General features: G+C 32.1%; 1 protein-coding gene across 1 annotated transcript; it reads left to right on the top strand.

Moving 5' to 3' along the window:
• Window positions 1-88: 88 nt before the first annotated feature.
• LOC124937798 (early endosome antigen 1-like) lies at window positions 89-6,570 on the top strand. Its single transcript, XM_047478126.1, has 11 exons — window positions 89-212; window positions 857-933; window positions 2,791-2,850; window positions 2,952-3,005; window positions 3,347-3,479; window positions 4,066-4,523; window positions 4,911-5,084; window positions 5,215-5,331; window positions 5,526-5,705; window positions 5,805-5,851; window positions 6,123-6,570. The coding sequence occupies exons 1-11, from the start codon at window positions 89-91 to the stop codon at window positions 6,319-6,321; spliced, it is 1,623 nt and encodes a 540-aa protein (XP_047334082.1). The 3' UTR covers window positions 6,322-6,570.
• The last annotated feature ends 10,711 nt before the right edge of the window (window positions 6,571-17,281 follow it).

Raw genomic sequence — 17,281 nt, 5'->3', positions numbered from 1 at the left:
ACAACTTTCTGGTCTTGTATTGTAAGTTCATCCGATAAATGTTAGAATCGGATTGTAGAATCCTCGATAGATATTGGATTCGTAGACAATGAATATTCTTGCTCGCATTTGCTCGGGTTATGCCACAAGTCCACTTCGGATCTCCCTTGTATGTCTCCATGTGCAGCATACAGAATACTCCACAATCCTTATAGTTCCCTACGTCTTGCCAGGTCATTTTCAATAGCCTCGCAACGCATTTCAAGAGTGTGTCAAAAATGCTCAACTTCATATCCGCAACAAAGTTCAAAAACTTGCATCCAATAGTCTTCAATACTACGTACTTTGAACCCATATTTATACCCTTCAGGAGTGGCATATTGTCAATGATATCCATTGTGTTCGACTTCGTATTGTAAACGACCAAATAAAAATGAGAATCATAACCTATGGGTAGAAAAATCTGCATCCAAATATCACAGCACAATAAAGTTAACATAGTATAGTGATAACACACCGTAACAACATAGGACAACATAGTTTAGTGTAAGACAAGGGACAACAAAGTGTAAGACACTGGACAAAACAGTACAAAACACAATACAATAGCGTATTAAACACAAGACAATAGACTTACAAGTTCAGCCCTTTCAAGTTCTCCAAGCATTAATCCAAACTACGTCAGTTCCTTTAGTAATACAGTATTATAGTCCTTTTGTGACAAGTTTGTTGCACTCTGTTGAAGAACTTTTATGTTAGACAAGAAAAAAAGTATTATATAAAGACTTAATGTTCATGTGTAGTACTCACACTATGAATGGTTGAGAAAAAAAATCGGCTTCGAGGTGCTCCTGGCTTTGTAGTGTGTTTGACGCAGGTTGTATTGTTTTTGCTGGAGTTGTGGTCTTGGATTTAGAAGCAGCCTTCGCAAGCACTATTAAGGGTTCAGAGCGAGTAACTTTCCTGTTATTCCTGTTATATACCACCCCACTAAATTTTCTGCAAAATAATAAAGAAGACATTAGTACTGTAATCAACATAGGACAACATAACTAAAAACACATGACAACATAGTTTAACACACAAGACAACACAATATTAACAATTTAAGTTTAATATTTATCAACTGTCTTTCTTCCTGTCTTATTTCATAACAGCTGCTTGATTGTTTAAATTGAAAAAATTCAAAGTGAGGTTGATAATATATTGGCTGTGAGTTTTTCTTTACTTTTTCATACCTCTGTTATCTTCTCCATTTCCTAATAGCACTCACCTAAATTTTCAAAGAGTTAATCATATACATCTGCTTCATAAACAAAGAGTTAATCATTTCCTAATACCTCTGCTTCATTAACAAAGAGTTAATCATTTCCCTAATACCTCTGCTTCATAAACAAAGAGTTAATCATTTCCTAATACCTCTGCTTCATAAAATGGTATAGATATATCGACAGTTAATCATATAACAAAAAATAAAGAACTGATTCAATGAAGATTAAACAAGAGGAGACAGTTAACGCTGCAATAGATCCACAATGAACAGGGGACACAGTAAATGAAAATAGTGCAACAATGATAACTTATACCTAAAGTTAACACTGCATCTCTATCTGGCTTTTTCCTTTTACCTAAAGTGTTTTTGTTCTTCTCTGTCATTGTTTGAGCGGATTCCATTTGAGCGGATATTTAGGGTTAGAGTTTGAGCGGATACTTAGGTTAGGGTTTAAACGGATTTGAGAGTGGGTTTGAGCGGAAATGGTAGTGAGTTTTAGCGGAGATAGAATGAAGATTGAAGAGAGAGTTGTTAATCAAAAATGAGAGTGATTTTTAGAGGAGATAGATTGAAGATTGAAGAGATGGTTGTTGATCAGAAATCGGAGTGAGTTTTTGAAGAGATGGTTGTTTAGAGAATTTTGAGCGTTTCCAGATTGAAGAAAGAGAATGGTTGAGAGGAAATGAGAGGAGTTTGAATTGAGGGGTACTATCCTACGTGGAAAAAGAAAACAAAATTAATTATTATTTGACCTACCTGGCATGCCAGTGGCTTCGCTCCCCATTTCGTTCCCCCATAGTCGCTTCTTGTATCATCCCTCATATTTTAATATAAAAAATATTGATAAAAAAATATTTTATATTATTAATATGAAAAATATATATATATATATATATTAAAAAAAGAGAAAAAAATACTTCATAATTAAATTAATAATTAAATTAAGATTAAGAGATAGAAATATATTTATATTAAGAAAGAAATATATATATTACGAAAAAAAATATTAATATAAATAAATTAGAAAAAAGAAATTATTTTGATTTCTGAACGATGGTGGAAAAAACTTTTCTAACATTTTAAATTAAGTATTATATATTCGGTGGTCGGTATACTTTCCACGACTCTCAATCCGGGCACACACTATCGCGGTCGTCTACTCTAGCTTGATTGCTAGAGTCATTAGGTTTGTGGTCGTTTCCTGTTTCTTTGATCTTTTAAAAAGCAATTGAAGCTTCAAATTTCCTGGGAGGAAATGAATCTTTTCTGTTCCCAACTCTTTTAGATACTCTAGAATCTTTGATTCTCATAATTTCAGTTATTTTGATTTGACTATATATGGTGTGTTTTCTTTAAATTTACAGAAGTTGATTCTCAATTCTGAAGATTTATTGTATGTAAACAAAGAATTCAAAAACTGAAGAACATATTGTATAGATAAAGAAGATAACAATCTATAACTGATCTGTATAGGAAAAGGATTCTTTTTTATTATCTGGGTTTTCCTGATTTCCTTGAAAACGCCTCAAGAAGAATAGGGATTTTGTCTGGTTGAACTTGCTGAGTTTGCAAAAGAGTCAGCTTTGCTTGATGTTGTGGTAGCTGACTTGACACTATATTTATCTTCATTAGATAATCTTATTTTTTAGATGAAATTTGTTCTCTTTCTAACTTGCTTTCTGTTGGTTTTACTTTGCAGGTATTAATGGGTTTCAATTCTGTTTATCGCAATTTGCGGGAGGTTTTCCCTCAGGTACAACAGTGCCTCATTAGGTCCTTGTTATTCAGTTCTTATATGAAAAAGTTGTCAAATTTCAAAAGCCCGGGTATAAGTTTCTAATTTATGGATTAGATAGTTCTTGTGAAATGCTATGGCTAGTATTATGTCTTCTAGAATCATCTTATGTATATTGCATTGCTTGATCATAGTCCTTCCACTTGATTTCTGGGAAATTCTTATTTGCTTATCAGAGGTTGATCTTGAACATTCTTTAAGGAATGATCTAATGTAGTGCAAACTAGTTTGCTGATTTCAATTTCAACACTTTTCTATTGATATTGTTTTGTCTGGCTTTTACATTTTAATTTGAATAGATTGATAATCGCTTGCTCAGAGCTGTTGCTATCGAGCATTCAAAGGATGCAGATGTTGCAGTAGGGGTTGTTCTCACTGAGATTATTCCCCGTATTACTCAGCAAAAGGTGGCTTCTAGTTCCTCAAATATCGGTGAGTTCTTTTGAAAATTATTCTACTTGTCAAATTGATTATGTTATTTGGCAACAACATTTGTGTGTCTAGAAGAGTGGAGTTGGTTTGGATGGCTGAGTTATCATCATTTGTTTGACATCTTACGTTTTGAAGTTATACATGGTGAAAGAGTTGCATATAAGTTTACATTCATTTTGTCAAAGACCAATTCATTATGCTTTGTTGACAAATATAGAAATGGCTTGGCCTCAACTAAGATAACAAATCAGCTTACTTAAATATATATTTTGAAATGTTAAATTTCTTGTAAGTAGAGGGTTCGTGAAGATGACTAATAACAATAGGAATATTGTCTATACCTCCAGCTCCATGTTAGACCTGAGTTCCTTTGAAAACCTCGATTTGGAATAATGATTTTGATGATGTCTTCGTTTTGAGATATAGTTTTGATAATTTTCCATTTTGTAAAACTTGTGGAAAAAATGTCATGACTTGCTTTGTAATGGATCGGTTTTCCCACAATAAATACGACCTTCTCATTTATTGTGGATAATGAAAAGATTTTCACTTTTCAATAAGAGTATTTATTATGGCATTGGGACAGGTGGTTCAAATGACAGGAAAGCTAAATTTCATCCTACTTCACCAGTTTCATCATGCAACTCTAGTAAGAAGGATTCCGATATCAACACAATTGCCGATGACAACATGCATTTTGGACAAAAAGATATTGTCGGACATTCTATTATGGACTCTAATATAGCTGTCAGCAAAGCAAGCTCTCCTGTCAAACAATGTTCAGATGGCAATAGTATGGAGTTGGATGATGTGTTTCAGCATTCACAGATACCAGCTAAAGAAAGCGTGATGAATGCTTCAGAAGGCAACCTTCATTCAGATTTAACTGGTATAAGTTCTATGGATGCTGAAACGCTTGTTGCTGTTAAGGAACCGACTGAATATAAGGACGAATCTGCTATCAAACCCTTAGTTGATGGCTCTGGTGAAGTTTGCAGGATTGACATGCTAGAGGGTTTTACTGAAGATGCAAAACTTAACAAGGTAGAAACATTATGTGCTTACTAAAATCAAGTATCAATGTGCTGATAACTCAAATATGCATATTATATGCTTATGTTGTTGTATATCACTGTCCTTTTAAGCTGGTATGAATGCAGTTGATACCCTTTAAATCAAGGGTAATTTGGTTAAACAGACTCAAATAACCGCTTTCTTGAATTGGGATGTGGTTGGATTATTTAAAAATCTTATTTGAAACATGCCCTTAGTATGATATCAATGGTTAGAGTTACTTGCTAGAAACTGTTTATTCTTTCTACTTGACATGGTTTTGATAAACCTGTTTTTCTACCGTTTAAACATGGTTCTGAATCTTGACCTTGCTTTAGCATCTTATTTTGATTCTAATAACTAAAAAGTATGCTGCAGGAAACTTTGGTTTCAGCTGTGGTTTTGGTTACTAGCTTGTTGAAAGAAATTGAAATTCAAGAGAAAGAGGTCGAAGATGTCAAAAAACGAGCTGCAAGCCGTTTCTCAGACATTCTAACGAGGGTAGAAGACCTTAAAGACATAATGGAACGTGCACAAGAAGCTAATGAGATGGTTCTTATTTCTTACTTTCATAAATACACTATCTTTAGATCTAATTGCTTGGTCAATAATAATTCATATTGATATTCTACCTTTTCTTTGACTCTATAATTCTTGCGTGTCCTTGTATATTTTACTGCAGCATGCTGGAGAAATCTTTGGGGAGAAGGATATCTTAGACACTGAAGTGAGGAGACTTCAATCTCGTTTGCTTAACTTGTCAGAAGAAAAGAATAAGACTCTTGATATTTTAGATGAGGTGTGGTATCCATCTAACTTTTATTTTGTTCGTTGTTTGTTATTTGGAGCTTAAATGGCGCTCTACTTGATACATGATATCGAATAATGTTAGCTAATTGGATTTGTCTTGTATTAAGGCCAAATGTAATCAAGTTTTAGATTAAGATTGTGAACATAATAATATATAATTGTCCCTTTTCATTTTTCCCACAGATGCATTGTAAACTTGGGGAACGTTTGGCTGAGGCTGAAAAGGTTGTGAATACAGCCGAGATTGAAATGGTAGAAAAAGAGAAATTGGCTAAAACTGCACTTTCTGAGCAACAACTTATCCTTATAAAGGTGATTGAAGAATCAAAGAAACTAAACCGAGAAGCGGAGGAGAATACCAAGGTAGTACTACTTCTTTCCCCATGTTATTGCACTATATTCACTATGTAATTCTGTATAGTTCCAGATAAGTGACCTATTATTCACTATCCTTCATTTCAGTTTCGAGAGTTTCTCAGGGATAATGGCCCTGTTGTGGATATTTTGAAGTAAGTATTTTTCTTGTCTTCCTTTTGGCCTTCTAAATTTCTTCATATTTGTTTTTATAAGGTAGTTAGTGTTTGATTTACCACGATCCAATATATGGAAGCTTTGACAAAGATAAAAAAATCTCCATATAGGTCTATAAAATGTTTGATTCCCACTAAGAACGCCTTTACTCTGATATCTAAAAAGAAGAAGAAATATTTGTCAAATTTGAAATCCGCCCTTATTACTGCTGATCTCATATAGCAATGTACAATTATGTGTGTTATGCAGAGAGGAAGTTAGTACTATTTGTCAGGATGTGAAATTGTTGAAAGGGAAGTTGGATGAACTGCGGACTTCGTGTGGTGAATATGTTGAACCAGTTCAGCTTCTTCGCGAAGAAGTTGATTTGGTTTGTGTGCCGAATGAACCAAGAGCCTCTGCCCGTGACTATTCCAAGGCTATTGATGATGAATGGGACTTATGTTGATAAGCTTGAATCGGACATCTTTCGAATGTGGTCAGTAAAACAAACTCGCGATTTCTCTTTATCGTGTATATAGTTCACAATGTAAAGTTATAGGCGAAACTCGGAAATATAGAAGACATTTTGAGTTTCTATAATGATAATAATCTTGCATGTATATTGCACTACTGTTCTCTTGAATTTGCATGGTTATTGAGAATATTTTGACATTTGCTTCTATGAATAAAATATGTGTGGCTATTTTTATGTAAATCTTGATCTTCCTGATGTTTTAGAGCTCATGAGTTCTTTTTTATTGTTTTTTGAAAAGGAAAACTCTTTTCACTAGTTCATAATTAAAGAGAGATAAATATTCATAATTAATCAACCTCATTTAATTAACCATCAAAACTCAATTAAGTCTAGACCCATAACTGATAATTACTTCCTAGCTAGTTTCCTAACTAATATACACATAATTAAAGACTTTCTTTCATATATCTACAAAAATAAAACTTCATCAGAGAGAGCTAATTATGATGTGAAAAAGTAGAGAAGAATTATAAAATCTTCTAGAATATGAAGATGAAGATGATCATCAGTCTTGCCAGCAAAGAAGGATAACTGTACACTTCCACATGATGTAAAGCCTGGCTCTTTGCTCTCTAATCTGCTTTGAACATCTCTGCCATGATCTCATCTTTGAGAACCTCATAGAAGAAGAAGATGATGATGATGAATTCAACCCCATTAACTAATTTGTAGACCTGAACTATTTCAATTCTTTCTTTCTGATGAGTGGCTGAGGGTGGTGACTTGTGTGTGTATATATATATACTAGATCAAGAGAAAGAGAAAGGGGGAGAGATGATCAAATCGAAGAAGAGGAATACTTCTAATAATTATTAATACTCTCACTGTGGGAGATATCTTTATATGATGATTTGTGGTGGGAGAAGACAGAGATTGGCCCCCCAGCAGAGAAGAGTTAAGGTGGGGATAATTGGGTCACCATTAATAATAAGAATTGGGAGTCCTACAAACCAGAGGCAATAGCTACATCCTACAAAGCCCTTTGTCTCCCCCTTCCTCTTTGGGCCCCCCTTCAATGGAAAATGACCTTTCATCAACTCCTTTTATTTCTCTTCATAAGAGCATGACATCATTGAGACATTAATAATAAATGTAGATGGTATATTTCCTAAACAAGAAGGTTATAAGTTTGAGTTTTTACATTTTTTTAATTGTTATATAAATATTTTTTGAGATCTGGTCAAGACAACTCAATTCTCGGATCTGACCAGACAACTCAATTCTCGGATCTGACCAAACTGCGTAACGGTTGAACACAAAATTTCACGTCTTAAAGTTTATGATTTGAGTATTCACATGTAGAGCATTTAAAAAAATATTTTAAATACTAAAGCCGGGCAAGAGTCGGATAGATGACTAAGCCTTACAAATTAAGTGAAATATGATTGTTTTGTCATTTAGATTGGAATGATTGTTTTGTCATTTAGATTGGAACGAGGAATAAAAAAAAATTGATAAGTGAAAACTTGATAATGAGAAAAAAATCATTGTTATGTGTCAACTATGAAAATTGAGTGAAATATGATTATTTTGTTATTTAGATTGGAACGAGGAATAAAAAAAATTGATAAGTGAACTCGATAATGAGAAAAAAGTCATTGTTGTGTGTCAATTATGATGGTGAAAAACAAAATAAGATAGACTAAATTCTCATAATCAAAAGTTCAAAAGGAATCACAAGTTCACAACGGAGAAATAAAATTTTGTTGATGAAATCGCATAGGAAGGAGGATGAAAAATCTTAATGCGACAGAAGACTTAGAATAATGAAGCATATGATTGAGTTTTATAATGTTTAGATAGTATTTGACATTTATCAATATTTTTACTTTATTCTTTATAATTTCACGAATCTAACAAAAACACCATTTTAGAAAAAAATAAAAAATAATAATATGACCACAGTTTGAACATTTCCCAACCTCTTAATTTAGTAAAGAAAATTTAACTTCAAATTGCCCTTAATAGTGTATTTATTAACTTTGATATGAAACATTAATATGTAGTTGTTTATAATATTATTGGTCTCTTTTGTCTTTATTATTATTTATTTAAAGTTAACATAATTTACTTCAAATGAATTATAACATATTTAATGAAAATTTAATTTATGATATTTGATCTTGAAGTTTTGTTTGTATTTATTATAATAATATTTAATGTCAAAATTTATAATTAATAAACTTGTTCCATTTTATAATGAATCAATATATACAAGTAATAAAATAAGATGTACAAATGAGGGGAATCAGACACATACACATGCATGTATGGCTCTAGAAAGAACATGTTATAGTTGTAAATTTTCATATATATATATATATATATATATATATATATATATATATATATATATATATATATATATATATAATATAGTTGTTTAATAATGAACACATTAATATTCTAGTATGTTCCATTTCTGTTTTTTTTTAAGCTTGAAAAACTTATTAGGTGCTCATCATGTGAGATGTCTTGCCTCACCTTCCATGGCCCAATTCATGCATGTAATTAATTTATTTAATTACTTGAAAATATGATTTATTAAGTTGGTAAAACTGTGTCAAATTTAAATATATAGTGCAGACATTTTATTTTTATATATGAACTAGGGTTAATCAGGTTGTTCGCGTGTCGCTTAGTCAAAATTCTAGTTTAACTTTAATCAAGTTCGAGTCGAGTTTGAGTTGACTCGTTTAATATTCGAGTCGAGCTCAAACTCATATGATACTTGCTCAATAGTTTGTCGAGTTTTTTCGAGCATGATAATACATTATTTTTTATTTTATTTTTAATATTAAAATTTGAAATAAATATTTTTTTCTTACAAATATTTGAAAATTTAATTTTAGTTCAAGTTTCGATCTGAGTTTGTAGGTAAATATTCGAGTCGAGCTCGAGCTCAAATTTATAACTTCGTTCGAGCTCGAGTTCGAGTCGAGCTCGAGTTCGAGTCGAGCTCGACTTGACTCATTTACAATCCTAATATGTACGGTACAAACATCATATTTATCAAAAAGAAACATAATTCAATTAATAAAATTTTATTTTGTTAAACTTTTTTTTTCAAAAAGTAATATTAAATAATTTTGTTTTAATCATACCAGTTATTTTAAATTTATTATCCTAATTTTATTCAAATAACCCAAAATCAAACTAACTCTAAGGAATAACAAAATGAGAAACAAACTGGGCCTGGTTATGGGCTGGACCACATGATACCAATTGAGAAGAGACATCGCTCATTGGGCTGTGGGCCCGAAACCATACCCCTTTAGGGCACACAAATGTCACGTGCTTTCTCTCGCATCTCATTAAACTCGTCTACAAATGGTGTGGTACGTTTCTGCATGAAAGTTATTAACTTCCTGTCATTTTTATTTTATTTTATTGCAAATGTCATTTTATAAAATAAACAAATCAAACAAAATAAATAAATAAATAAAAGGGTTCTTAAAATATCTTAAGGCTTTGTGCGTTATGAATTTTTCTGTACAAATTAAATATTATTTTAATTATTTCTAAATGTCATTTTTGTAAACTTTATCGGACTTTTGTCATTTTCCAAAAAAGGGTAATTATTAGAGTCATTTCGTCAAATTTGCTCATTTATCGGACTTGATAAAGTTTGCAAAAATGACTATTTCAGACGAAAATACCCATTCGCGTCACACAAGGTCATTTTTGCAAACATTATCGCGTCACACACAATCATTTTTGCAAAAATTATCAAGTCATCCCTTCACATCACGCAATGCATGCATCGCGTGACGCGAATGTGTATTTTAGTCTTTAGACATGTCGAAAAGGTCATTTTTGTAACTTTATCGAACTTTTGTCATTTTCCAAAAAGGGTAATTATTAGAGTTGTCGGAGACGGAGCTTAGTCATCTCTTTCTGCTTGTGCGCTTGACCATCGGGGATGAGTGGACATTTTCCTTACTAGTAGCTAGTCTGAGGTAAACGAGTAGAAAAAATAAACTAAACAGGTTGTCATTTAGAAACCACATATTAGTACAGTATACTGGGGTCTCCGGCCAGAACCACACGTGCAAGTTTTCCTGCATGTGGCATCCAGGAAAAAGAAAAGTCTGAGAAGAGGCTATCCTCGGAAACATCCAAACCATGCAAGTCTTCTATTCCATGAGTCAAGGCCGCATTCGGCACACCGTTCATGATAAGGAAATCAAGGTGCAAGACTTGGTCGTATTCCCGAAAAGGACATCGTAGACGACTTTTATGGTAGATCCAGAAACTGAAAGCACGAAGATTCTATTTTTTGTCGAAGAAGCCCTGAAAAACGGGGTATTCTCTTCCTAGGAAAAGAGTACGTGCGCTATGGCTTAGGCAGTTAATCGGATCAGATAGCCCTTCGACATCGGAAAGATTCTTGAATAAGAGGCTAAGAATAGTAAAAAAAGGGGGGCTTGGTATCTATGTGTTCGAGAGGTAGAAAACAACCTCTGTGGGTTGGACCCCTTGAACGAAAAAGCGACATTCTCACTCAAGCTCAAGCATTTACTTTTCGTCAAATTTGCTCATTTACTTTCCCTCAAACTCGGTTAAAAAAACACTTAGGCCTTGTTCGGATGGAGTTTTTTTAACATAGAGGGAGAAAAAGAATAATGATTGTTGATGATTTTGAGGAGGTGATGATTATTTTTAGTAAAAAGACTTAAAAATATTGATATATATATAAATAAAATAAAAATAATAATTTAAAATTGAGGATATTTTAGTATTTTTGTTAATGAATGAGTGATTTGATTATTAAGAAGTGATTGATTATAAAAATCCAAAGAAAACACATTCTTAAAGAATGAATTTGATCAAACTAATAACATGTGGAATATAAATGAAGATGTTTCTTCACAAATAAAAAATAAACTTTTCATATAATCTCATATCAAAGTTAAGGCTAAAACCTAATATAACAATGATTTTGAGTAGTAAAATAAGGAGACAGATCCTCTGCTATCAATGTAGCGTGTTTCTTTGTTCCCTCTCACAAGGGGAGGGACACTATTGTAAATAAAAAAACCTTTTTTTATTTACAATATTGTCCTCCCCTTGTGAGAGGGAACATGGAGAACACGCTATATTAATAGTAGAGGATTCCAAGACAATAATATTCCATTGGATAATCTTAACTTTTAAATCCATGTCACAAACTCCACAATAATTCGAACAACTTTAGAAAGCAAATAAGAGAAATACAAAATCCCAATTAACTTGGATTCTCTTTAAAAATGAATTGATTAAGGTGCCATTATTTTGATAAGAAAAAATAATATTAAAAAGGCCAAGGCAAACAGGACATAACATGTTCAACTTTTCACGTTGGCTGTCTCATTCAGCCCCCTTATCTCTACCTCACTCCTAAGGCATTCTTTGTTTGTTAGGACCAACCCTAATCCAATCGCTAGCCGCTTCACGTGGGGCTTCGCAGGTCTGGTGCCCTACATATAATATTATAAAGGGTGCTTAAAGTGACCCTTAGAGATAGGTCATTAACTCAATATATTCATAGGCTAAAATGTAAAATACATTAATTTTAAATACAAAAATAAATTATAGTAATTTAATAAATTAAAACTCAAAATAACAAACATATCAAGGGTTCAATTCCCACTGAAATTAAAAGAAAAACTTAAAATAACTACATCAAACAAGCCCTTAATGAGCAAGACTGATCATATTTATGTGGTATATATATGGGGACAGGATCAACTATTCCAATTTATGTTCCCCTCCATGTATCTTTTTTAAAAAAATATATAAAATTAGTTGTTTAAATTCATATATTTGTCTTAATAAATAATTTTATTATTATTATTATTATTATTATTATTCAAGGGTAAATTTGGGGCATATTGGAAGAAACCTGATCCTTGCCCATATATACATAGTCCATCAACTAAAATACAAATCATCATTTATTTATTGTTTATAATATTTAAAAACATGTATATTAGTAGTTTTATATAAATAATTCAAACTAGTTTCCAATATTATTTCAAAATAATCTCACATTGGCATTACTGATTGTGACTGTCACCCAATTATATATAAATTCATTTTCAGCCATAAACTTTTCAAAATATAATATATATTATTGTGACATGAAATGAAACTGCTAAAGGCTAATGAACAACCTAATAATAATTATTGAAGTAATGAGGTATTTTTTGGCACCGTCTGTTTGTTTGTTTGTTTGTTAGAACTCATAATCCCAACAAATTTTATGGGACCGTACTTGTATTATTATTATTATTATATGGGTAAAACGAGTTGATTTAGAACTCTAATATATAGATCGAATCTTGACTTTATTAACCTATAATCCAATTGTATTTGTCCACAAGAGTGGGGACAACAAAATATCGTATTATTCAATGATAATCGACTGTTAACAAATTGAAATATTTTTATTTTTTATTTTTATTTTTTTATTCAATGATAAAAGAAAAAGAAGAAGAATAGAAGTATATACAAAGAAGAGAATTAAGAAAATGAGTTGAAGTGGTTTCTTTTTTGGAATTAAAAATTGGACAACGCATGTAAGCCCGTAAAAACACTTTATTATTTAAGCGCGCAGAATTTGTCGTCTGACGGGCTCGAACCCATAATCTTAGAGTGAGAATATCTACACCTTGTTGCTGCTAGGTTAGAAGAGAAGATTAAAATGTGGACTCAAGATGATTAAGCACAGACCTGTAAACACACTTAACCATTTAACTAGACGCAGAACTTGCCGTCTGACGGGCTCGAACCCAGAACCTCTTAAAGAAGTTTTAGAATATCCATCCTTCATTACCGTTAGGCTAAAAGTGGGTTTAATGAGATCTGCGAAGCCGACAAACAACACATGACCAATCCCTGAATGACACGTGCACTCCGGTCGACGTTGGCGGTGTACAACGGCGGGGCCCGGCTTCACGTGATGTTGCCTGATCTGAAATGAGTTGTGGACTAGAATGGAATTGGAAAAGATCGGATTTCTCAAAAACATTATCTTTAATATAAAAAAAAGGCAATGATTTTCGAGATAAGGTATTTGAAGTGAAATAATTTGACAGTTTGTAGCCCATATGGGACCCTCTTCTTTCAAGCCAAGATCACCTATGAACCCCACCGATAGATCAGATGGGAGTAGTCCAGATGGATTCAAGATCATTTGTATCATTCAAATCTAATTATTGTTCTAATAATAAATTTTTTTATTATGTGTAAAGACTAATATAATAATGAATTATTACGTTTTACCCTTAAGTGATCATAAGTCATTCATTCATTCATTTGTTCTTCCAATAAATTAATAATCACTAACAAATATTTAATAATATTTTTTCCAAACAAAATTAAAATAATTAGATTTTCAATGTTTACCGGTAAACACTAAAATTTTACGTACCGAATTTATAAATTTTAAAATAATTATTTTGATAAATAAAATCATAATAATTAAAATCAAGGCTAAAACAAGATTAGATGATTAATTGAGTTAATTATTGCGATAGTTAAATCCTAATTAATTAAGGATTATGGCTAATTAAATAAATAAAATAATTTGAGATAAATGTTATACTCATTTTATCTCAAATTAATTCAAAAAAATTAAGGGGAATTAAAATAATAATTTAGGGTAGATATTGATCATATTTATCCAAAATAAATTATTTATTAAGCTCAAAAATATATAATTTTTTTTTTGGAAAAATATATGTCATATTTATTAAAATATTTTATATATTTTGTAGATTAATAATGGAGCAAAAAAGATTGAAAAAAAATTAATTTAAACAAGCTCCAAAGGATGTAAATTGTTTGTGATCCTGTGTGGCCGAAACTCGGAGGAATCGCTACAGCAGAAGCCATAGCATTCGGATGAGCGTTGGATCCTCATCCAATACCGAGGAACACACAGTGTCACCCACTACAACAGAGGAAGACGCGTTCGCGAAGCAGCGGATCACCAAATGGCCGTTCCAATGTCGTCTCCTTCAACGTAGACGAAATGCCCAACGTCCGCGTGCACCCAAAACATCGTCGTTTTGGCCCTCCCTCGACGCTCAAACACGGAAGTTCGAAACAACGTTGTTTCACCCCGCGTCTTCGTCTTCCTCGCAACGAAGAACGGATAAACATCCGTAGCCATCTTTGATTTCTCAAAGATGAAACTTTGTCGTTTCTCTACCTTTTGACTTCGTTCAAAAGGTGAAATGACCACCCTACTCCGGTGATTATTTCCCTTACGCCTAGAAGCATCATTGATGCCTATACCAATAACTGACCATAGAACATCCAAAATGCTATCAATGAACCGACCTTAGGAGGCTATAAATAGCCACTTGAACAAAACGAAGGCAAGAGATCAAGTCTCCCCCCCTCAATCAAGCTCAAAGGAAAAATCGCCATTAAAGCTTCAATTTTTTTTAGAAATCGGAAATTTTTGTGTAAGGCCTTAAGACTCTAGTTCAGACATTTAGAAACTTTCCCTAAGAGTTAAAGAGTGTTTTCTAACTCTAAATAAGCTTTCAATCAAGCTATAATTTAATTTACCAGTTTGAATTGAAATTTTTATATTTCAATTTTGGTAGTTTCGAATACTGCCTAGTTATTCGATTTCTTGATTAGAAAATGATCATAGGATCATTTTTAAGTTTTTTTTTACTTATTCCAGCCCACTTGGTCGATGAACCGACCTTAGGAGGCTATAAATAGCCTCCCTTGAGCAAACTAAAGGCAAGAGATCAAGTCTCCCCCTCTCAATCAAGCTTAAAGGAAAATTTCCATTAAAGCTTCAAGTTTTTTCTAGAAATCAGAAATTTTCGTTAAGGCCTTAAGGCTCTAATTTAGATATTTAGAAAGCTTCCCTAAGAGTTAGAGTTAAAGAGTGTTCTCCAACTTCAAGTAAGCTTCCAATCAGACTGTAATTCAACTTAGCAGTTTGAATTGAAATATTTATATTTCAGTTTTGGTAGTTTCAAATACTGCCTAGTTATTCGATTTCTTGATTGAAAATGATCATAGGATCATTTTAAGCTTTCCGTTGAAAAAAATCCTAATCAATCATCTTAAATTATAAATCCCAAATTTGATTTTGAAAAAAAAAAAAATTAAAATCGGGTATTCTGTTCTTGAGTTATTGCTCAAGAACAACAATCCAACGAGCTTCCCCATATATTTCTAATGATGTTGAGAACCTATTTGGACCAGTTTCAATCCATCCCAATCATGTTTGATCAAAACTAATTTTTTATAAAAAATATAAATTTTAGTTCTTGAATTGGTCAAAATAAATAGTCAGTGCTTATGTTTTGATTTCATTCAACTATATAAAGCATAAGAAGCTATTGACAAACTCCTTACGCTTCAATTAAGTCTAAAAACTAAAAACCCGTTTTTTGTCATAAAATTGTTTAGGTTAAATGGAACATCAATCTGATCGAATGACACATCGAGATGATGTTATAAATGCTCATGGGAGCCATATGAAGCTTCTCATGCCCTCAGATCAAAGGATCTGAGCCTCAAACAAAATCACCAAACCTGTAATTTGGTGTTCTTGATGATCGAGAAAGGTAAGCCCAAAGCTAACCTCCGACCGAGAAAACCTAGCCCAGATTTAACAAGAAGTTGACACAGGTTCAATTTCGACCAAAATAACCTAGCCCAGGGATAGCAAAAAATCAACTTAAGTCAGGTTTCCAAAAGAGGAATCCTCTACACTCGACCGAGGATTCTTGCACCCGACCGAGAATTCCTGCACCCGACCGTGAATTCCCGCACATGACCGAGAGCTGCCTATACCAAGACTGTTGACTTCCGCACCCCGAACGAGGGGTTCCAACCCAAGATCGAGGGTTTTAGTCGCAGACCGATGGAAATTGCACCTAGGACTATTGACACCGGTCCTAAGGCATGTATGGTTCCACTTTAAAATTTTCAAAATTATTTTTATAATTTTGGAATTCTAAACCATTATCTAAAAGTCAGAAAAATATAAAATGATTTTAAAATATTTTTAGAATATTTTCATAAAAATATTTTGACAAGGGCTTGTTTGTGATTTATTTTTAAACTCTAATGCCTTCACAACTGATACTCTTCAAACACATTCCTCATCAATTATCATCATTTGCTACCTATACTAGCATTTAAATATTATTTTTATAATTTTTAAATACCAGAAAAATATGTGCATACTTAGGTCCGTTAGAATAATTGATTAAATAAAATGACAACCAATTTTTCAAAATGTAAGATTTTATAGAGTAGAAACCGTTTTTTAAACGGGTATGTAGGACATAGCGCGAAAGCCCTTTCCTGAGTATCAACAAACTACAAACCAAACAGAAACTCTAGTAAAAAATAAGTTTGTATACGTATAATTTTTATTGATTTTAAACTAAAAATAAATTGGTGACTCTTTATGAAATAAATAATCTTTTAAATTAATCGTTTTAATTAATTTAAACACAAATTTCTAATAATCAAATTTTAGTTTGATGATTTCAAATCTAAAAGATTATTTGAAATTTGATCATAAATTAATTATTGTCATAATTTTTTTAAAAAGGTCATGTCATATTTAACAATATTTTAAAATAATGTTTTATTTAAAAAATATTTCTAACACGCAAACCGATTTTGAAATTTCTCAAATTTCGAGCTTTTCCGGGACAAGGATGCTCCGGAGGTTATAGTATCTTTTTATTTTTTCTGATAATCATCAATTTTCATTCATAATAGAAAGATAAAAATTGACAAACACTCAAAATAAGTAAATGTGAAATTTATGATTAATCATTAAAAGCTTGGATACTATTATCATATCTTATCATATCGTAAATAAAACACTAACAATGTAATTAAAAATTTAGGTCAA

This window comes from Impatiens glandulifera, chromosome 5, assembly GCF_907164915.1.
Source record: "Impatiens glandulifera chromosome 5, dImpGla2.1, whole genome shotgun sequence".
Classification (NCBI taxonomy): domain Eukaryota; kingdom Viridiplantae; phylum Streptophyta; class Magnoliopsida; order Ericales; family Balsaminaceae; genus Impatiens; species Impatiens glandulifera.
This window is presented reverse-complemented; position numbering and strand designations above follow the sequence as displayed.

Excerpts from the sequence above, each read along its gene's own strand:
- LOC124937798 (XM_047478126.1), top strand. The coding sequence starts at position 89 with ATGAATATTCTTGCTCGCATTTGCTCGGGTTATGCCACAAGTCCACTT. Across the intron at positions 4,524-4,910 it reads AAGATGCAAAACTTAACAAG|GAAACTTTGGTTTCAGCTGT; the intron begins GTAGAAACATTA and ends AGTATGCTGCAG. Across the intron at positions 5,085-5,214 it reads CACAAGAAGCTAATGAGATG|CATGCTGGAGAAATCTTTGG; the intron begins GTTCTTATTTCT and ends ATTTTACTGCAG.